Genomic DNA, 21,901 nt, shown 5'->3' with positions numbered 1-21,901 from the left:
GGGTTATGATGTTCTTTGTCAAAAATCTCGATAAGGAACAAATCACTGGAAGCGTTCAAAGCTAAAATTTCGGTTCAAATTGACAGTGTATTTGTATCTGCCAATCTATGTTTGCAGTAATTTACCGCTCTTTTTCACAGTCGAAATTTGTAAAGCAAAGGCTCTTGGGATACGAAAGCCCTGAATCGGTTTCCTGAATTTCAATACCGTAATGAATTTTAGCCCAGTTCTGAATTAAAATTTTGAATAGCATTCATGTCCGAAATGACAAAAATTAAAAGGTAAAGAGAGATTATGTGATTTTTTAAATAAGAATTAAGAGGTTGAGGAAGTCAGCCTTTTGTATGTTAGATGTTAGTTTAGCTTTCTTTGTTTCAATGACTCCCCAGAGCTCCCCCAACCAGGGGGCCCCATATGTGGTACACTATCACAAACCCTTAATGAGGTCCTCTGCATAATGAACCCAAAAAACTGTTATCGCATTCATGATTCTTCGAGGAAGATTTTATCGCAATGAATTTACTCGGAACCATGGCAGGAATTCAATATTTAACAGTATATTCGGGCTTTGCCAGCGGACTAGTGGAGTGGCCTTCCGCTCTTAGATCGAAAAAGATATGAATTTGAACGGATATTTTTGGCTTTGAATGAGCTACACGATAAAGCATGCGTGCAATCTTCTTTATCTATCCTCCAGATTCCTTTTACAAATGTACCAACTTGTTTACCGGGGGAAAGGGTTTCATTTGGGCTCAATTCTTGGCCTAAATTCCTCTTTTTCCGGTTTTATCAATTAACGACGAATTGAGAATGCAAAACGTGGAATATCGATAATTGAATTAATCGAAGCAGCATGCCACAACTATCGTTCTAATTGGAAAAATCAACAAGAATCAAGAGTATGGCCGAAAATTATAGACAGCACAACATGTAAAAGCGACGGCGACAAAGAGTCCCGGAAATTCTTGATTTATTTCCTTCCTTTCTTCTAGTACTTTTACGTCATGCTCGTGTTTTAAAGACGATTTTTAAAAGGAAAGTACTTCTGGCATTCATAACATTGTATACGCGCCCAAAACAAGCAGAAACAGTAGGGAAGCGTTTATAGCAGAAACCGCGCGTCTAAAATAAGAAAAATAACTGATTAAGAACCATATGTGAGTGGCTGAAAATTACTATACCGCATTTATATTCCTAAACGAAAAAATAACTATATTTGAATATTCAAAAGTGAGTTAAATTTGAATTCTAAAGCACGTTCCTATGTTCAAGAAAAATAATTTTCCTGAAATCTTCTTTGAAGTTTTCGATTCTTGTATACTATTTTCCCCGAACTAAAAATTGTGCGAATTTTGTTGATAAATTTCCTGATAGATTAACGTTTTAGTGAGGCCTGGACTTGCAGTTTTAATGCATATATTCAATAAAGAATAAACATCCTATGCTAGACATTTGTATGGATTAACGTTGACTGATCCATCCCCCCGACTGTTCGCGGAGTTTAACCAATGAAATTTTCCCTACCTTTGAACGAAACTAGTACGTCACTAAGCGTCGCGCCGGGCACTGAAGCTTTGAACACTTACAAAAGAAAATATTTTGCGAGCTTTTTACTTCAAATAACACTGTTACAGTGCGACTACATTAACCAAGGCCAACCCAAGCAAATTTTAAATAAAATTCACAAATCCCATTTTTGACGCCGAGTAACAGATGAATTGATGAATTCTGGATTTAAACTTTTTCTTTTTCACTCCTGATCATACACACACTCGTATTAAGTAATATATATGCTTTTTTTAAAGGAGCAATATGAAAATTTGTGCAGATCCTATTATTTAAATACTCAATCGTGATTGGCTAATTTTTATGAAAAATTGTCTAGGTTGCCTTGGTTGATGTAGTGGCACTGTCAAACTGATAGTTCTTTAAACATGAATTAAAAACACGGCTAAAATTAATGTTGTTGTCAATAGAAGAAAAGCTTGGAAAGCGGATTGAAATTTTAGTTGGAAATAGCTCAAAATGAGTTATTTTTGATTTTAATCTCATTTGATTTCAAGTGGTTGCGACCCTAAAATTCTTCATTTTTCAAGTGGGTTCTTTTTTCATTTTGTCAACAAGTATTTTAAAGATTACATCGCCCAATTAAATGCTTTAAAAAAGTTATTTTTCTATGGCGTTTTGATGGAATCCTATGGAAAGTGTTTGAAAAACGAAATTAATATAATATTACCTTGGGAAATCAGTATAGGAATGGTGTTTTGCTCTAGATATCAAAGTTTTCCGTTTTCCAATTTAAGTTCTATTACTTATTCCTATCTCAAAGTTTGAGGCTTCTTTTCTTGGACAAGATTAAGGGGAAGCAAAGAAAAAGAAGAAGAAAAAAAGAAGAAGAAGAAAAGAAAAGTTTAGAAAAATAATGAACACCATCGAAGCATTTTCAAGCTGCTACGTGATTATTTCATGCAAAAACAAAGGAAAGGAAAAATCTCTTGTCTGAGTCAATGTCTGAGCCAATTCATCGTGCTGACAAGAGAGACGTCATCGTGGAGACAAACCAACTCTGCTTACCTAAAAGAAAAGAAAACGAATATTTTGCAGACTTTGTCATTTCCTGGGAGGCAAATTATTTGCTTTATGCAACCAGAAAACCCGAACAATGACGTTTAGGAGTTGAAAGATTTTCAATGATTAACGGTTTTGTCGAAAAGGAACGTGTGTCAGTGAAAAGTGACGTGCCGAAAACGATTGTCGGCACCTTGTAATTGCTTTAATTATAGTCGTCATTTATATTCGGTAAGAGCGATTATGATTATCAATCTGACACACCCTTAAGAGATCAATTATGTAAACACGGCTGACAGTACTTCTCAACTGTTAACTGAAGACCTCGTTAAAACTATATTCCCGAAAATTATACACCGTTGGAATAATAAATAAAAAAACCGTCGGTAAAAATCTCGCACCAAAGGCTTATAGATGGGTATAAACATGGGAAGGACTTAAGCTAATTGCTTTCTCGAGCCAGAATACACACTGAGTTAGCCACGACTAACATAAACTAATTGTAATTGTCTTTACGTAAATGGCTCCCTACTGATAATTAGCTCGTCTAAGCCCGGTTTACATCTTACGGAAAGGAGAGTTAAGAATGGCGGTTTTTTCTGAAGGGATTATGTAGCTTTTTCCTTACTTGTTATGCTATGATAATATTATGTGTTGACCTGCTTATACTCTGAGAACTGATTTTCAGTTCGTGAAGAAGACGAGAGTTACTTAAAGGTTCAAAGATGGGCTTTCTCAATTGCTCAGTATCATTTTGTAAACATATCAGTGAAATTAAGAAAAAAGCATTTTGTCTTCTTGTTTTCTTTTTAATTTGATACATCTTAAACCACAGTTCGCTAGGCTCTAACTTTATTACGCTTTATAACGTGTGTTTTCAACTTTGCTAAAAACTCTCTTTCCCCGCTCGACCTTCGCCATACTGATCTTATTCTTCAAAAGCCAAATCATTTTAATTTACCTCGTAGGGTGCAAACACGAACAAAAGAGAGCCAAATTAACTATCAAAAGAGAAACAAAAGCCTCCCAAAAGTTTCTAATTTAGAACGTCAAATTTTATTACATCAAAAAAACACTCGTTTCTGGAGTTTCCTGAACGGCTATTTTTGACTACAAGTCGGGCAGTTTACAGCCCAAGTAATTAATTATGCAGGACATTTTTGCTTAAGGAGCTTACTTAGATCAACACTTTTTGAAGTTGAACGATTTCCCGGTGAAAGCTTTTTAAGATTCCTGTACAATACAAGGGGAAAATATGTGGAGATCTTTCGCAATTCGGCGGCACCCTGGATGAAATTCCTATGGCCTTGTGACGAGATTCTTTGCCTGATAACAGTACTGTATTTATCGTATTCATTCGGTGAATATTTACACAATACTACTGCTGCAAAGTTCAAAAGAAAACTTGCTCAAATTAGGACGCATTCTTTTAGCTTCAAAGAGTGTTTAATGGAGCGTTTTAGTGCTAAAAAGAGAGAACAGACCTTCAACATCTTTCGTGTGCTTCTGCCCTTCTAGATCTCTTAATTCTTCAAAAGCATAAACTTGTTTGCCCACGTCTGACATAATTCTAAATCGGTATGCAAGAAAACACATTTTGAGGATGTCGGCTAATTTAGCAATCCTTTATTTCCCTATCATTTTGAAGCCTGGCTTGATTGACATATACTAATCTCATTGCCATTATGAAATCCGTCGATTTTCTTTCTATGTTTGTTGTTCAACAATATATTTTGTTCTATCCTGTGAAAAAAAGCCTTTGGAAGAGAATTAGATCGAGTCACACCTAAGCTGCAATATTTTTTCGCATACTCCTCCAAACTTCGCGATACAGAGGTGCTAACAAATTGGATGTCAAATTCCACTGTTGGATGGAACTTAAATCGTAAACAAATACAGACTAGCCGTGTTTAAACAACCCGTTTTAGAACAAATTACAATCTTACCACCGGTCTCCGCTCATTCATTAGCCTTAGGAGTAACTGTTGACAAAATGCTAAAGTTCTACAATGACACAATTTAGAGGCAGGAACCTCATTGGCCCTCCCATCCCTAAGTCTCACACATTGTATAAATAACCCTAAATGAGATTGGAAAATCAACTACTCTATAATAAAAATCCACGTTTACTCTAAGACTTTAGCAATCAGTTAGATTTGAGCCCCAAATTAAGATGATTTAAAGTTTTAAACGGCTTTTAGTTGGTCGAATAGGAATTTGGCGGGTTTTTTCCCCCGCATGAAAGTATGTCGCAGGTGTCAGGTGAGGGTAATCCCTTCCCTCCGGTCAAACGATCGAAAAGCTAACAAAACAACAATGACGAGTGGCAGTCAAATTGCTCGCAGCCAATCAAAAGCACGCTACTATGAAAGCCATTTTAGTGCGACTGACTAAAGTAAGGTTCATTTAGTTGATAGAAAGATGTCGATGCGAGACAGCACAGGAACAACCACTGCAAAACTCAATCCTATCTTTACTCCGAGCTGAAAATATCTCTTCTCAATTGTCAGCCAAGCTGAACTACACCTTCAACTCCATGCTAAAAATGAGACAAGGTCCATACCAGTTTGTATTTTACCCCCTTTTGGTGCTTCTACTACTCCTTCAGCTTTTTCACAATTTTGGTCATTCATGTGCTCCAAGAAGCGGTTACAATAGACGGAAACCGACGAAACCTCTATATCTTAAGCAGCGTGTGCCAGATACTGAAGAATTTTCTCTCGATGCGAGTGGAAGTGCGAAAGGAAAAATCACTCGAAATTCTTCCAAGTTCAATACTCAGCTTGTCAGTTGCTTTATATCGGACATCGTGTTCAAAGATGAAGAAGGGACGGGAGCAGACCGCCTCATGACGAAGGTAAGGTTTGTGTCGTTTGTTTACATTTACTGTCTTGTCTTTCAACGCTATTTAACGCTCAGCATGGCCACTCCTCGTGAGGATTGTATACATTTCGAAGCAAAGTTCATTCACGAAATACATTTCCACGAGCTGTGCTGGTGTAAAAATTGCAGCTCGAAATGAACCAGAGAGCAAATTTTGAATAAACCGACACGTTTCTTCAATTTATAGAAATGTCGAGAGAAACTCAAAGACCTTGCTAGAAGAGTGCAGCAAAAGTGGCATGGGAAGACAAAATTACGAGTTATTGAGGCCTGGGATGAAGATGGGAGTCATTCTACTCATTCACTGCACTACGAAGGCAGGGCGGTAGACATTACAACATCTGATCTCGATCGGTCAAAATACCCAGAACTTGGAAGATTAGCCGTTCAATCGGGTTTTGATTGGGTTTACTACGAATCGCAAACACACATTCATGCTTCTGTCCGTGAAGGTGAGGCGAAAATAAGTCCGATATTGTCGTGATCAAATCCAAAACCTTTATCTGAAGATTTTTTTCCTTGATATTTTTGTGTAATTATATTTGATGGTTTTATTAGTATAGCAATGTCATCCTGTTATAGACGAGTTCAAATGTTTTTGTGTCCGAATAAATTGTTATTAAATGTTATGTCACATCAATGCACACCAATTTACAATACAATAGCCTGAAGCAAAATCATACGTGTGGGCTAGCTTTTTATAGTCCTAGCTTTTTATTCGTATTTTTTGCTTATTAATTCCAAGGGCCTTGGCTGTATGTAGGTTTTGTAGTTTACTTCTTGTGAACAGTGTTTGCACGAAAAGTCCGAGATAATTGACTCAATAATGTTCCCTTTTATAAAGACACGGTCTGGCCTACAAATGTTAAAGGGTCTTTTTACGATTTTAATTACATGATTACATTATTTCTTAATTATAGATGATGGACGAGGCTGGCGAGGTTGTTTCAACTCCAACGCTTCAGTTCGCCTTGAAAATGGCTCGCACATCCCGATCAAGGATGTCAAAGTTGGACAAAAAGTGCAAGGAATTGATGACAGTGGAGAAATAACTTACAGTGAGGTGCTAATGTTTCTTGATTTTAACCCATGGCTTCGCCAGGTACCGTTCATTATAATAGAAACGGAGTCTCCCTACAAGAGACTGACCATGACGAAAAATCACCTGATATTCTACAAAGACAATAATGTGAAAAGTAGTAAAGTCAAAGCAAAAATTGCAGGGCTTGTGAAACAGGGAGATTACGTCCTGGTGCAATATAGAGAAGGGGCTGTGCTCTCACGAGTCAGGTCTGTTAGTACCGGGAACAGGGATGGAATGATTGCTCCCTTGACTCAACATGGTAATCTGTTTGTAGACGATGTTCTTGTATCGTGCTATTCAGATGTTAAGGATCATGAGCTCGCCCATACGGCATTCAGCCCCGTGCGACTTGTCCGGCGTTTTGCACCAAGCTTATTCAAAAACATGGACAATTCAGATACCCAGAAAGGAATGCACTGGTTTCCTTCGCTTTTAATTTCTTTAAATAACATTCTTGGCATTGCAGAATATGCATAATTAGGCCAAAAAGTGTGGTAACTTATTTGCGTGGCTCTTTCAAAGTAATTGTATATTTGCTAAGTGAGCCTATACTGCAAAGCGAATTCAGTAGGTGGATCAAATAAGATAGCAACAGGCTATAATTAGAAAACAAACGTTTGAAAACTAGTTCGAAATGAAAAAAAAAGCAAGGTCTTAAAGCTAATCATTAGTGAATGAGACACTTGAAATATTCGCTACTGATGTAGATCATGTAGTTCCAATACTGGGAAGTTCTGGGCCGTATTTGTAAAGAAGATTCTAAAATTTGTGTGAGGCCTTTGATCTGAGCGGAAAGATGGGATACGAGCAGAGTGGGATGGTATTTGTGCAACTCTATCTCTATTTTTCTTTTTTGGAAATCTAATAGTGATTTCCTAGTAGATGACTATTCTATTTTGAATCAATTGACAAAGTTCAATATGTTCTGAGTTTTGTGTGGGCGGGACGGTTCCTAAAGTTCCGGGCTTTAGGTAAGGCCAGTCACCAGTCCTAAAAGCCAAGCTTAGTTAGCTTTATTTAAGTGTGGAATGAAATATTGTAGCTTAATGTATAAATTTCCATGTACGTGTACATAAAGATATGAATTCAAATAACTTATATGAAACAGTAGCCCCAGTGAGAAAAGTCACAAGACTTTTGGTTCTGTAAGCCATAAAAATGCATATCCAAAGATGTTCTCGATGTTTTCATAGGAAAAGTATTATTTCTAGCATTTACAGGTCATGGCTTTGTCAGCACATTTTTCAAGATTTTGCTTGAACGTAAATTCAAATCCACTTAGAGTTTATCTAAGTTTGGATCGTTGAATCGAGTGTCCATAAGATAAAAAGATAAAACGCTTAGAATAATTTGTTAAAGTCTCCATACCAAACCATTGATCCTTAAACTAAGTTTATTTTGCATAATTGAGAGTTCAAAAGCTCATCATTTGCGAAATTCCCATAGAAAATTTATCCTTCTAGCGCCAGAATCTCTGCAAGAACAATGATCAGGAAGTAGCTCTATTTACTGAGTTCAAATCTGTCATTCTCTACTGAGACGACAGACTTCTACGTACAAGCCTACACTATCTTGCCTGGCTAGAAAGGAATTCGACAAAATATTACAACAAGTAGATTTATAATTTATAATTTTTCACTTTTATTTTAACGTCAAGAGATTGTTATTGTACCTAACTTTGAAAGTTTTAGGTCATGGCCGCGTTTCTCGACGTCCCAATAATTGAAGAAAACCTTTTCTAAACATGATGACAAAATGATTATAAAGATAATATATTCAGACTTGTTCTTGAGATTTGGATGCCCCATATGTCTGGTCGGGCTTCCTTTGAATGTAAAACTATGTTTACAACCCTCAAATTAATTTACTCTAGAATCAAGAGAGGGGAATTCATTTGATTCATTTATTAAGAGTAGAAAATTATTTTTTGTAAATGTGTTTGAGTGCTGGCACCAGAATTTGTAAAAACATTTCAATAAAAAACCATTAGCTCGCGTGTTGTTTTGGTTTGTGCTTTGTGTTGGTGTGTTTGCAGCCAACGTTTGCATTGGCGACGTTGAACAACAGTGAATGGGTCAATACAGACGGCTCGTCCTAAACTGCACAAAATAATCTCAGCAAAGTTGTGTAATGAAGATGTTATCTTCAAAAAAATGCCCTTGGCAATAGCGAGAAGTGTTTGGTCAATTATAGAAGGGTGTTGAGATAAAAGGGCTAAATATATTCGTCATCTTGTAGTCAAGATTATACCACGAAAAGCTTCGCTACTACTACCTCCAAAAACTCTCAAATATTACTCATTTTAAGTGAAAATAACAAAGGCAATATTACATTGTCTAAATCCTATATCTTTAGGGGTTTCTTTGAAATGTTTATAAAATCTATTTTCGGATGTCGACAAAACTCGTGTTTTAGCCAAGTGTGAGTTGATAAGAAGATTTCAACACGGTCCGGAAGTCACTCAAAGGCGACAAAAGACAACCATTACATTTTATTCATATCTGAGAGCAGCGATAAAAGACAGAGTGTTTAAGCCACACTTGTTGGAACCACAAAGAATGATTTATGGCTTTGATATCCTATACTATGTGCATACGATCCTCTACCCTTTAAAACGAACGTCAGTAAACGTATAGAATTGGGTGTGTCGAGATAGGGCTCGAAACGCAACGCACTCTGGAATGCCTTCTATTGCACGATAGCCATTCCTACTATCAGTAATGGGTAAAACGTTTTTAACATTGTCCTGTTGACATGGAGATTTAAGGTCAAGTCGACTGTTTTGCCCCTTTTAGCGGAATATCAACCAAGACTGGTCTGGCGCTGCATGTTTGGACACATGTAGCGTTGTGTGAAACTCATGGAGTCGATGTAAGAAGTGACAAGATCTATAACCTATAAAATAGCTGATAATTGCTAAGGTGATGGGTAATGAGCTTAGCTCGTTTTGAAACAGCGATGCCGCTAAGATAAGAGACCGTATAGATTCCTGATTCTTTCAAAAGAGAAGCGAGAATATGCACGCTATCGAAAGTCGAAAACCATTCAACGTTTTTGAAACTGTAAGATTTATTTTCTATATACTTTATTCTTTCAAAAACAAAATCCCACAAAACTCAGTAATTCAGTGAAGGCAATCCAGAAATCACTTTATGTCGGGGTTGAGACGACGATTAAAAATTCTGGTTTTTCTTTTCAAGGATGTTGAAAGGTGCGGTTGACCAAATCTCTGACTTCAGTAATGATAGCTTCCGGTCGGAATGCGTGTTAATGTGTGCTTTACAAAATCAAAACGGAAAACCAAAAAAACTACGTTAATGAGCGAAAAATAGAAGATGATCTAACGCACGCCTTTTAACAGTAATCCTAGAGATAGAGAATTACAGAAAACTATTTCCGTTGTCGCTGAAGCACTAGCACTATTTATAGGCAAGAAAAATGTTCAAAGATTGACAAAACTTGGAATGTGATGAAATTTTGACGTCCTTGGATAAAGTGATGTATTTATGGTCGGAAGTGTTAACTTACTGGTGGATTAGCATGACACATTCAAACTTTTCCTGTGCTTTGTTTCATGCTTTGCGAATTATGAACGGTATTAGAAATGTAAGCCTCCGTGTTAGTCTAGGCTCTTTAATATGGACGTAGGAGCTAGGGAAGCTACTAGATCTGCCAGGGAAGCGATGCCGACGGGAGGTAGGGGGGGGGGGGGGGGGGGGAGCAGAGGCGGCGGCGGAGACTATAGTTCTCCCCTCCCCAACCAATGCACGTATTTCAACCAACATTGTTTGAATGTCTACTGGGTTGAAAATATAATGCCATTGAATGTCGAGCCAAGGGTTTCTATGACGTCTTGAACTAGTACGCATGCTCACAAGTTGTTTCTCTGAAAGTGCAATAATATCTGTCCAGTGGTGATAAAATATGCATAAACACCTAGGCCTCAAACCATATTAACTGAGATTTGTCCAGACAGTACGTAGCTAATAAGAGAAAAACCTCTTTTAAGTTTGATAAATATTTCAGTTGAAAATCCAATCAAAAATTGACTGATTGGGAAAATGATTAATTAGTTCGTGGTTTAAAATAAGAAAATAAGCTGGTAAAGTCAATACAGGACCAAATGGAGTGGTGCGTACTTAGGCTTCATTAAAAGGAAAAAGTTAGGATGTGAAGAAAGAGAAAATGCAGAACTTGGGCTACCTGTGTGTCAAGCAACTAGTCACGTGACCTTTCTCCCTTTAGTTGCCCTCCATATCATAAAAGACACGTTTCAGCTGGAATATGTAGAACAAAGAATATATATCAAATCAAATATTTTTTCTAAGATTTATATAGAAAAGTGTGTTATAAAAACCAGACTATGCCACCGAGAGCGGTGTGAGCCTATACATAAAGGATATTTTTGTCGGCTTCTTTTATCACTAAAGTTGAAGGTATAAAAAGCGTAAAATTAAAAATCACTTCTCGAAAAATGTTTCCACTGGGGCTAGAACCCAGGACCTTGCGCGTGTTAGGCGCACGTGATAACCACTACACTATGGAAACCTTGACATCCTATATTTTATTACTATAATCAGAAGAGGAGGGGGCAAGCCTTCGAAATAATGAGTGATACAGATTGCTGAAAATCAGCTGTTGCAAGCTGCATATCATATTGATATGTAAATAGTATGCAAAATGCAACAGTATATGTATTTAGAATATGGAAAAACAAATCAGAGTTGAAGAGTCTGGGAACGAAGCCCAAGCTGAGAGACCACACCCAAGATGGCGGCCATCAATAGGCTGCTTGTCTTCTCCGTACTTTTCTTCTATTTTTTTAGTTATGTACTGTCCAAGCCTCTCAAAGACGAGGACGAGATTATACACAACGTGAGGCTTGAACGGGAACGCGATATTAGAAGACGTAGCGTTGTTCATCCATTTCGCATCAACCTTGTTTACCTCGATGTCAGCAATATCGCTAATATGGATATTATAAAGCAATTATTAAGCGAGTCAATCCTATACTTCCAAGACACGTTACGAGTCAAACATCCTGTGAAAAATATTCTCCTACAACGTAGATGTGCCAATGATTCGTATTTTTTAAAGGACGAGCAGGGAATTTCGCAGGGAAAGGTTCGTTATTGTAAAATTGCTTGTGAGAATGCGAAGCCTTCGTGCGGCTCAGCACGTGTGCCTGACAAAGACTTGGACGTGTGCCGTTTGTGTGATGAAGATGGGAAGAACTGTAAGGAAGAAGACGGCAAGACCAGTGGTGTTGGGTATAATAATACTGACTTTGTGATGTATATAACCGCATCGATCGACAAGTGTGACAAGCCAAAGACAGTAGCCTATGCAGCTGTTTGCCAACAAGAGATTACTGTGGATAGACCAGTAGCGGGCTTTCTGAATATCTGTCCAAATAAAGTGAAAAATATGACTCAACAGAGCTTGCATAATGAGTTGTTGGCCACTTTTAAACACGAAATATTTCATGCATTGGGCTTTTCTCCTTCACTTTATGCCTTTTACCGCGATATTAGCGGAGCTCCTCTCACCGATCGCCTTCCAAATGGAATGCCGGAGTACAGCGAAGTGTCAAAATCATACATAGCTAGTGAAAAGGTACTTGGCCTTTGTGTGTGTAGTTTGTCTGGGTAATTTAACGCCTTCAAATGGTTCAGTGATTTAGATATGCTATATTTTGATTATTTTGATGATATTGAAGGCTATTGGATGGCTTAGTCTGTTTCTGTTGGGGGTAGAGAGGGGAGGGGGTGTAGTTGTTATTGGGTGGAGAAATCATAGGTGTGGGTTTTTTTTGAGGGGGAGGGGGGCTGTCAGAGTGGAGTAAAATTAAGATAGGATTGATGAACGTTTGTGGTCATTTAATGTTACTAACTGATCCAGAAGTCTTTTCAGGTTTCTTGGGGTTGTAACTACATGACTAAAAAATTATTGAGGTATAAACAAAAATGAAAGAAACAGCCACCATGTTGGTTGATCTACACCTTCGTATTTTGAATGAGCTCTACGCTCTTGAACAACAATTGATTAAATAAATTATAAATATATATATAAATATAAAAATCTAACAGAGAAGCTAATGAAGGGGTATCGTACCCTTGAACGTGAAGGGGTATCGAACCTTTGTATGTCAAGCCTTTTGGCATGACATGAGGGCCTGGTTTTTGGGGACTCCTTATATTTTAGAAACAGATATAGGTGCTCATATTTAAAAACTTGGCAATATATATTTGTTCAAACACCATTATGGTCGGTGATTTTTCACTAATTTATTCCAAGAATTATATTATGATTTTATTGTTGGGTTGAAATCTTTATAATTTGATAATAATATTTACTCAATATAATCTATCTAAAGTATTTTTCTTTCCAAAATTGAGGAGAGATCAAGTGAAATCATTAAATCTAATTAAGAAATGATCCCCAGCACAAAAAAAATCATACCAATATTAGTTATACTATTACTGAGTTTGAGCATGTTTGAATGAATGCCTTAGTACTGACAAGTAGCAAGCTTTTAATAGTCCCAAAACTAATAGAGAACATGTGGGGTTTGAGAATAGCATCCCCTAAAAGAACTAAAAACCATACATTTTCTCTTATTTTACAATTTTTTTATGCAAGTTAATCAGTCAATATTTGCGCAAACATTCTAAAACTCAATTAGTTTGAGCATTTTGTGTGATGGGGTTTGAATTTGTTTAGATAAATGTTTCTACATTTGTTACCAGTCCTTTCCTTAATTCTGGAAAGACAAATTCTGTTCTAGCACTATTTGGACCATTTTCCTGATTACTTTTCATGCATATATTTTTATATCCTGACATTGTCTCAAAGGGTTTGTTACTATTTGTTTTAGGTTCTGAAGAAGATTACCAGGAAGGATTGGGAGATCCGATCAGATCGTGGAAACAACGGCAAAATGAAGCATTCTGTGCACATGATTGTAACACCTAAAGTACTTGATGAGGTGAAAAGACATTTCAACTGCTCTACTCTAGAAGGAGCTGAACTAGAAAACCAAGGTGGCCCAGGAACAGAGATGGCACACTGGGAAAAGAGGTTGTTTGAAAATGAAGGCATGACTGGTGCTTTTACCCAAAACTCTGTCTTCTCAAGAATTACCCTAGCACTCATGGAGGACACTGGATGGTATGAAGCAGACTACAGCAAAGCTGAGCTACTCAGATGGGGGCAAAACCTTGGCTGTAAGTTTGTGAAAAATAGTTGTAAGGCATGGATGACAGCTCAGAGTACTTCAAATAATAGTATAGAGCCATTTTGTCAGAGACTTAAGTCACAAAAGCAAGGTCTTCACACGAGTTGCTCGGTTGACAAGACATCTGTCGCCATGTGTAACTTGGTCATGTATAATCAACCGCTTCCCTTAGAATACCAATACTTTGAGTCTAGCATATTTGCCGATGCAGAGAGATATGGTGGTTCTGTTGACTATGCTGATTTTTGTCCATACTTCCAAGCTTTCACCTGGACGAGCCAAGGAGTTGCAGTACGTGGTTCGTCATGCATACAACCATCTAACGAAAAACCAAAAGATAAAAATTATGCTCTGGAAAAATATTCTTCATCTGAATCACGATGCTTCGTCCAAGGTAAACCATGGACTAAGACAAAATGTAGCCGTCAGTGGATAACTGTTGATTGGGGTAGTGGGTGCTATAATTATCAATGTGAAAATGATGGGCTCAAGGTTATTGTCGAGGGTTATAAGTACACATGTTTCCACAAAGGACAGGTTTTATATATCCAAATGCAAAGTTATGATAATTGGATTCATCAAGGGACCATAATCTGTCCTGCCTGTAAGGACATGTGTTATGATGCCCCTGGAACTTGTCCAGCTGAAGTTTTCGACCCCCCCAAAGATTCACAGCCTAAACCTATCCTCAGATCATATCCTTGCTCAGGAAACACGTTTGGCTTATCTAGTGCTTTATTTAGTATTTTAGCAATTTTTGTTATCTTTTTGATATAATATTAATACTATCCACATTTTTATTATTTGAATGATGACTGGCAGTTGATTGCCTCTCAGTTGAGTTTGGTATCTCCAATACTTTTGCTGCACAGATTGAATGTACATTTCCATCAAAGGCAACCACCACGACTATCCAGGAGACTTAGCCAATTATAGCCAAAACTTTCTCGCAGACAATAGACTCATAGACTTAGCCAATTATAGCCAAAACTTTCTCGCAGACAATAGACTCATTGCATGTGACCTCAAAGCAGCTCAATTTGGAGGACAAAACATAATAATTTTATTCTCCTGATCTCCTGAGAATTGAAAACCTATTGTTTTGCCTTCAGAACTCAGCTGCATTTCGTGCTGCAAAGGGTTCATTGGGGTTGTTGCCAGAAAGTTAGGAAATACGCATCAAATGTTGCAACAAAAATTCTAGCATTTGAAACTCAATTAAGAGGTGTAAAATCAAGTTCATATTGAACTGTCTTGCCTATATTTGTTTTTTGACATTAATATTTTGTACTTTTAGATTCTCATCAGTATGTACAGGCTAATATTTCTTACATCAAAACAATGTCTTTCCAAAAGAACCTTTTGTTCAGTCAAAGTTTGAAAATCGTATGACTTGTGGTACGGTAGTTAATAGTTGCATCGAAAGCTGCATTTTTTTTGCACTTGCATAGTCGTGAATGTGGAAAAATCTTAGTGTGTAGGGTGTATATATGTAGTGATACACAACCTTATTTTCAATAGCTTCTAGATGAATATATATGGTCATATTATATACAAGTGTTTTCAGAAATGTATATAATAAGAATGTATATACATGTAGATATTTGCATACTGTACATGCTATAATAAGCCTTTTCATTCAAAGGCTTATTGTCATAATTTTACACGAGAATCTAAATATGTAACCATAAGTGGTAATCAATATCCTCATACATATAATTCTTACCCTGCTAGAAGAGCTTTCTTTATCTGCTCAAGGACAGAGAGAAACACTCCTCAGTAGCCTGGAGAAGTAAAAGGATAGGCTTTAATAGCAGGTTAATACGCAGGTAGCTGTGGAAAAAAATTCTTAAAACTGGCTAAATTAAAAAAATAACCACAAAGAGCAAAAAAAGTGCTATTTTCCTAATGATCAGGTAAAATTTCAAGGCTTTATTTCACGTTTCAATGATTTTATTGAAATTTTTGAAGAATCCACATACATTTCCTTATAACATGACACTACAGAAACCAAGCTTGGGCTACCTGTGGTTAATATTTCTCAGTGCAAATCCTTGGCTCAAAACAGCTATAGCTCTGTATAATCTCAAATATTAAATACCTTATTTTAATGATCAATCCATTCAGCATACATCTCATTCATACACATTTTTAACTAATCTAATATTTACAGTAAATGATTAATATTTATAAATGAAATCTCAAAAAAAAAAAAAATTCTCGACCATAAAAAGGGTGAAAATTGAAAACGTGGTATAAATATTTTAGGATAAGTAATAAGACTGAAAGTAGTTATATTTGATATTTATTATTAAGTATTAGCGATTTAAGGTTTTTGCTAATGAATAGTATAATATTTTTTAGAATAAGTTTAATATTAGTGCTAAATTAGTTATCGCTGACTTATTAGATGTTATATTTAGATGAATGCATACTTTATTATTAAGTCAATGTTTGGACATTTCTGGTTCTAATCTTTTTGTATGATTTACATTTTTAATGAAGTATTTATAGTAACTTTTGAATATTTCTTCACTTGTAGTTAGCTCAGTCTGGGGAGAGGGGGTCATAAAGTTTTTGTGTCAGCCAAGAAGGGAGGGTCAGAAGAATTTGGACAGGCACTTCAAGAGAATTGTTTATATTTATAATAATAATAATAATAACTTTATTACAGTCTCTATTTCTTCTAGCCGGGCACAAGTGCCCTACTAATCGGGGAGACTAATGGATCGAGATTTATAAATAATGAAGTTGGTTTTTGCAGATGGAGGAAAACTGAAGATAGGAAAACCCTTGAATAGGGCGTTTGCAGGATGCCATCATTGACCTCTACTACCAAACTCCCTTGCAGACTTTCTTTTGTTCAGTTAATTAGTACCAATTTTCTTACTATCCTGACTATTCTCATGAAGGAATACAAATTTAAATAAAGAAAATTTGCAAAGCATCTTGGTAGTGGGAGTCAAATGACGCCATCATGCAAACATCCTATTGCAAAGAGAATGAACTAGAAAGTCTACTCACACGTTATAACTGTGATGGCAGGTTGCATAAATATAATGTTCATCACAGGAATGGAGGGTGGTCTAGCAGTATTGCACATGCCTTTTATCTCTGGGGTCTTGGATTCAAGTACTTGACATGGGATCATGTTTGAGTAGAGTTTGTTAGGTCTAACCTTACTAATAAGCCAATTGTTTTCCTCCCTCCACAAAACCTAACAAAGCTAAATTCCATTCAATCTGTGAGTTAGCAGTATTTTCATCAGTCCAGAGGTTGTTTGAGGGTTCCATTTGCGAGTTGGCAGTGCCCTGACTTAGATCAGCCCAGAGGTTGTTTCAGGGTTCCATCTGTAAGTTAGCCGTGCCCTGACTTAGATTAGCCCAGAGATTGTTTCAGGGTATCAATAACATTTAAAAAACAATTGTGTGCATTATTGAAGTAAACTGTTCAAGATTTTGTTCAGGATTTTATGCTAACTTTTTCCTTACATTCAATGCATTTTTACACCTTGGTGGAAAAAACTATTCAAATAATTGTATAAACCATACATGTTCTTTAACAGTTTTCTAAGTATTTGAATAACATTGCAGTATTTTACAACTGAAAATATCTTGAATATTAACATACTTAGTAAAGAAAATAATGATAATACTATATACTTTTCCCTAAGAGTTTTGTACCTATTTTGCTGGCAATTATCTGATAAGTTTGCATACATTTTTCACATCCATGGCACAACTGATTAGTCAAAAACCAGAAAAGCTGAGATTGCTGAGGATCATGGGAAACAGTTCAAGCAAAAAAAAAAGCTTTTGATACAATCTGCAGCTTGAGGATGAAACTGTAACTGGTAAAATATCAGTTACCAAGCGGTTGCAGCATGTCAAATGTCAAATATCTACCCATAATCCTTGTAGGTCTTAGCTCTCAATAGACCTATCCCGAATTCGCTTGACTGACCAAGAAACAATGGTTTGAAGTCGAGACTGAACTTGATTCTTTTATTCATCAAGTTCAACCTCGACTTGAAACCATTGTTTCGTGACCAGTCAAGCGAATTCGGGATAGGTCTATTGTAGCTTTTCAGATGACTAACTTTATTGAAATAAGTATATAATTAGTACTAGATAGATGAGGCAGTAAGCCGTGTGGGATGGGCTCGGATATCAAATAAGAACATGCGTAATAAGTAAATTACGAGCCTTAGATGAAACGACTGAAGAAGAGTGCCATACAAGCCTTTCACAACTTCAAGTCGCGTAAAAAATGAGCCAGCTCAACTAGAAACCGTGGACAGCTGTTTGTTTGACATTGTCGTTTCATCTAAGGCTTGTAATTTACCTATTACGCATGTATATATCTAGTAGTAGTATTAGTAGTAGTATTGATGCAGCATGTTGCAGTCAAATGCACAGGCAGCCCAAATAAGGCCAAAAGTTCTTCGAGTCTATAGGCCATGAGGCCATAGTGTCAACTCTATAATCATGTAAATAATGATAAAAATATATACATATTAAAAATATAGCCTTAAAAATAATAATACTGATGATAATCAATAACAATGATATTATATTACTCTGTAGACTGAGCTTCAAGATAGCTAAATACTGGGGTTAAAATCTTGTATTGTTACAAAGAAATAAACATTCTTGGGTTTAATGCAGTGATATTGACTGATTGGTATTGTTTGCATACTATGCGCGAGCAATGCATTTATTTCTTTGTATTTCTTTTTTTTTTTTTTTTTTACAAAAATCCAGGACATGAGCTGCCCAAGCCCCGGCACGCGCGCCTACCCCGATTTGTGCAGTTTTCGTATGACTGAAAAATTCACGGCACGAACACGGTCGTGACACAGCAAGGGATACGTCAGACAAATCACATTGCACGAGAATTTACTCTCCATCCAATTAAATACTCGGAACACGGCATAAACACGGCGCGGACACGGTCACGCCAAGATCACGGCACTTTTAGGCCAATCATATTGCGCGCGAAAAAAAATCAGCCAATTAAAATTCTTGAAAGTATCACGGTCACGGCACGTCACGCTTACGGCACTGAGCTTTTCACAGTCATACGAAACCTGCACTGTGTTCCCACCCGTCTGCTAAGAAAAAATGATTTCCGGTTATAAGTCTCCTTTAGTGATGGAGCAGCGCCGTGCAGTCCTGAATACATTCACATTTCAAATCTTTTACAGTTACTTCTGCATGACTGATTCTAATCTTCAATTCAAATTAAATGGACACTTTTAATGAACGGATTTCAGACATTTTTTCTAATCCTTTAAGTTCCTCTCCCCCGGTTCATGATAATCCCACCCCAAAAAGAAACATTGCGAAGTTTGATCTGAAATGGAAAAAATGGCACGATGAATATGGCAGACCTTATCTTATTGGTCGAAAAGCCGTAGTTTTTGATTTACACTATTTTTAGAGTTCCCTGTGCCCACAAAAACTGCTAAAATAAAGTGAAAAATGTTCTAAATGATACACTTATTTCAATTAAGTTAGTCACCTGAAAAGCTACAAAGCTGAGACCGACAAGGATTATGGGTAGATACATTTTAAATGTTTCAAGCGCTTGATAACTGTTGGTGGACTAGAGATCTTTTACCAGTTACAAGTTCACCTATGAGCATCCTTAACTGCTGCAGTTTGTGTCAAAAGCTTTACTTGTTGAATATGAAATATTTCCCATGATTCTCAGCGATCACAGCTTTCTAGGTTTTTGATGACCATAACATCCACCTGAAACAATTAGAACTTTGGACAACAAATCCTGTCACCAAGAAAAGTAAAAAAAATCTTTATAGAACTGCTTTTAATTTCGTTTTGGACCTGCAAGTCGTTTTACATACGATTGGCGTCACTAAAAAGCTCTATCGAAGTTCTCTTTAGACTAATTAAAAAATGAAGTGGCTAATGCTAATCAAGTGACGTCATCAAGCAATCATGCAATTAACCAGTTTCTGAGTTTCACACACTGAGCAGCAGCCATTGCTAATTTGCGAAAATTGATTTAGTTTGAACAGCTCACCAATTTTGGAGTTTAGTTTACAAAAGTTTTGGTTCTTTGGTCATGACATTCTTTGTCGCTATGACGTAGTAAGTTGCATTAACCAATCATCAAGCTCTTAAATAGTTTTTCAAACAGTTGTTCCAATGAGAAGCGCTTGATTACTTACACTTCAAACATCTTGTTCTTGATTTGTTGATCTCAGGTATGTCATGAATATCTTTAAACGAAGACAAGAGAACAGACGGAAGAAGTCCCGCCCCGAGGGACGAGTGGCAAACTTCTGGCATGGTGTAGTGAGTCTTGTCTTCTATTGCATCTTGAACGATGTTGGTGCTGGCGACGATGGTAAGTCTAAACACGGTTCAAAATCCTAAATCCCTTCTCTCGAAACTCACAAGTTTGAAATGCTCAACATCAGAAATTACGCAATAATATATCAAATTGATTTTTTTTGCTAGATATGTGGAAGTTTCCTTAAATACTGTGATAAAATGACATCATCAATGCTGCTATTCGAAAGAACGATAGAACAAATCATTAACGCGCGCCTTTATATTAGAACATCTGACCTATTCTAAAGAACACCAAGCTCGCACCATTCGCCAGTCATCGATATATTCCTCAAAACTTTTCTTTTATACCATTTTTTGCAGCAGAATTAGAAGTCGTCAACGAACCATCTGGACGCACCAACTCTGCTAACGGCAACGGCACTAAACCTTTGACTATAGATACTCTGGTTGATCACAGAAGAACCAATCACGAACCTGCTTTTCCTTGCCTGACCTCTCAGTCCTCATCCAATACACACTCATCGAGTGTTGGCAGATTGCAGGAGGGCAAGGTTGATGGAAAAACAATCAAATCAACTGAGAAGAAGCTTAAGAAGAAGAATTGGTTTTCGTGGTTCAATAAAGGAAGCAAAAAGAACAAGGTAACAGAAGAACCAGAGAAGAAGAATGACGATGAATCAGCTAAATCAGCCGATAAAAATGCAAAGGAACAAGCCAGGTTATCAGAGTCAAGCTTCAAAATTCTCCAGCTGACAGCCTCTCCTGGTAGGGCAAGGAAAGCTTACACTAGCAGACTCTACTCTGTGCGCAAGGCTGGCGAGACCCATGAAGCGGTTTGTCCAAGTATTGATAACACTATGCTAAATGTGGACTTAGAGAAGCCACTGGGCGGTGACAACAATCATGAGGTAAGAAATTTTAAAGATATCAGTAATGACACTACAGAAAAACGTTTGCGCATACGTGTATTTCTGGCACGCTTTCTAAGAATTTTGAAGAGTTCGAGTGAGAAAATAAATGTTTGTTTTCTCCAAGTATACAAAAAATTTCGCGAGTATACTTTTGTCAGACCCCGATACTGTATTAACAAACACAATATGAAAGAATTAGCCTTAAGTTTCAAGCATGGACTAAGTTTTGGCGTTTTGTGAAGCCCAATTTATCAGGCATGTTTGAAAGTCAAATTGACATATGATTTGACTAATTTGCATAAGGATTCAGAGCATGCGCAGACGTTTTTCACTCGTGTCATAAGCAATAGTTTTTTTTGCTATATTCCATGTATCCATCGATATGATGATTTTTCAAAACAAAATGTTTTTTTACAGACATTTCCTCTCTCTGACGTCAGTTCTTTTGGAGCAAGCGAGATGTCTATTTTGGTAAGTATTTCTAATAGTGGCTAAATAATGTATTTAGGAATAATCAATAAAAATGAATAAAATTAATTAATAAATTAACTTTATTTATGGAGGATAACACTTGACAGAACTTGACGACTGATAAATTCGTGGTTCTCTTTTAACGTCTCTAGTTAATTAGTGATGGGATCGCCATTAATATGGTTATCCCCGCCACGTAAAGGTCTTACAATTTGCAGATGTAACACGAAGGTAGCACCTTCTCCTCAGTTTTTGAGGACCCTGAGTGTTGGTTTGGCCGAATCACGACAGACCGACGCTCTTACCAACTGAGCTAACCGGGAGGCGGTTCGGAGGAATGTGAAAATAATGCTGATAGTTATTGATAGTTGATGTCCATTCCTCTTCACTCACAGACTCGTTCACCGAGGTGGCCGGGACCAAACAT

The 21,901-nt window shown here is 36.9% G+C and overlaps 2 protein-coding genes and 1 non-coding gene across 3 annotated transcripts; 2 read left to right on the top strand and 1 right to left on the bottom strand.

Moving 5' to 3' along the window:
- The first annotated feature begins 4,966 nt into the window (after positions 1–4,966).
- On the top strand, positions 4,967–8,531 carry LOC116292525 (tiggy-winkle hedgehog protein). The gene is made up of 3 exons (XM_031699867.2): positions 4,967–5,425; positions 5,639–5,903; positions 6,372–8,531. The coding sequence occupies exons 1-3, from the start codon at positions 5,105–5,107 to the stop codon at positions 7,010–7,012; spliced, it is 1,227 nt and encodes a 408-aa protein (XP_031555727.1). The 5' UTR covers positions 4,967–5,104; the 3' UTR covers positions 7,013–8,531.
- A 2,479-nt stretch (positions 8,532–11,010) lies between these two features.
- Trnav-aac (transfer RNA valine (anticodon AAC)) lies at positions 11,011–11,083 on the bottom strand. Its single transcript has one exon. It is a non-coding gene; the product is annotated as a tRNA-Val (tRNA).
- Positions 11,084–11,208: 125 nt separating this feature from the next.
- LOC116292522 (leishmanolysin-like peptidase) lies at positions 11,209–18,434 on the top strand. Its single transcript, XM_031699862.2, has 2 exons — positions 11,209–12,151; positions 13,413–18,434. The coding sequence occupies exons 1-2, from the start codon at positions 11,306–11,308 to the stop codon at positions 14,547–14,549; spliced, it is 1,983 nt and encodes a 660-aa protein (XP_031555722.2). The 5' UTR covers positions 11,209–11,305; the 3' UTR covers positions 14,550–18,434.
- The last annotated feature ends 3,467 nt before the right edge of the window (positions 18,435–21,901 follow it).

Source organism: Actinia tenebrosa, unplaced genomic scaffold, assembly GCF_029948245.1.
Source record: "Actinia tenebrosa isolate PJP-AT-01 unplaced genomic scaffold, QUT_ActTen_1.0 PGA_scaffold4__44_contigs__length_22323623, whole genome shotgun sequence".
Classification (NCBI taxonomy): Eukaryota; Metazoa; Cnidaria; class Anthozoa; order Actiniaria; family Actiniidae; genus Actinia; species Actinia tenebrosa.
This window is presented reverse-complemented; position numbering and strand designations above follow the sequence as displayed.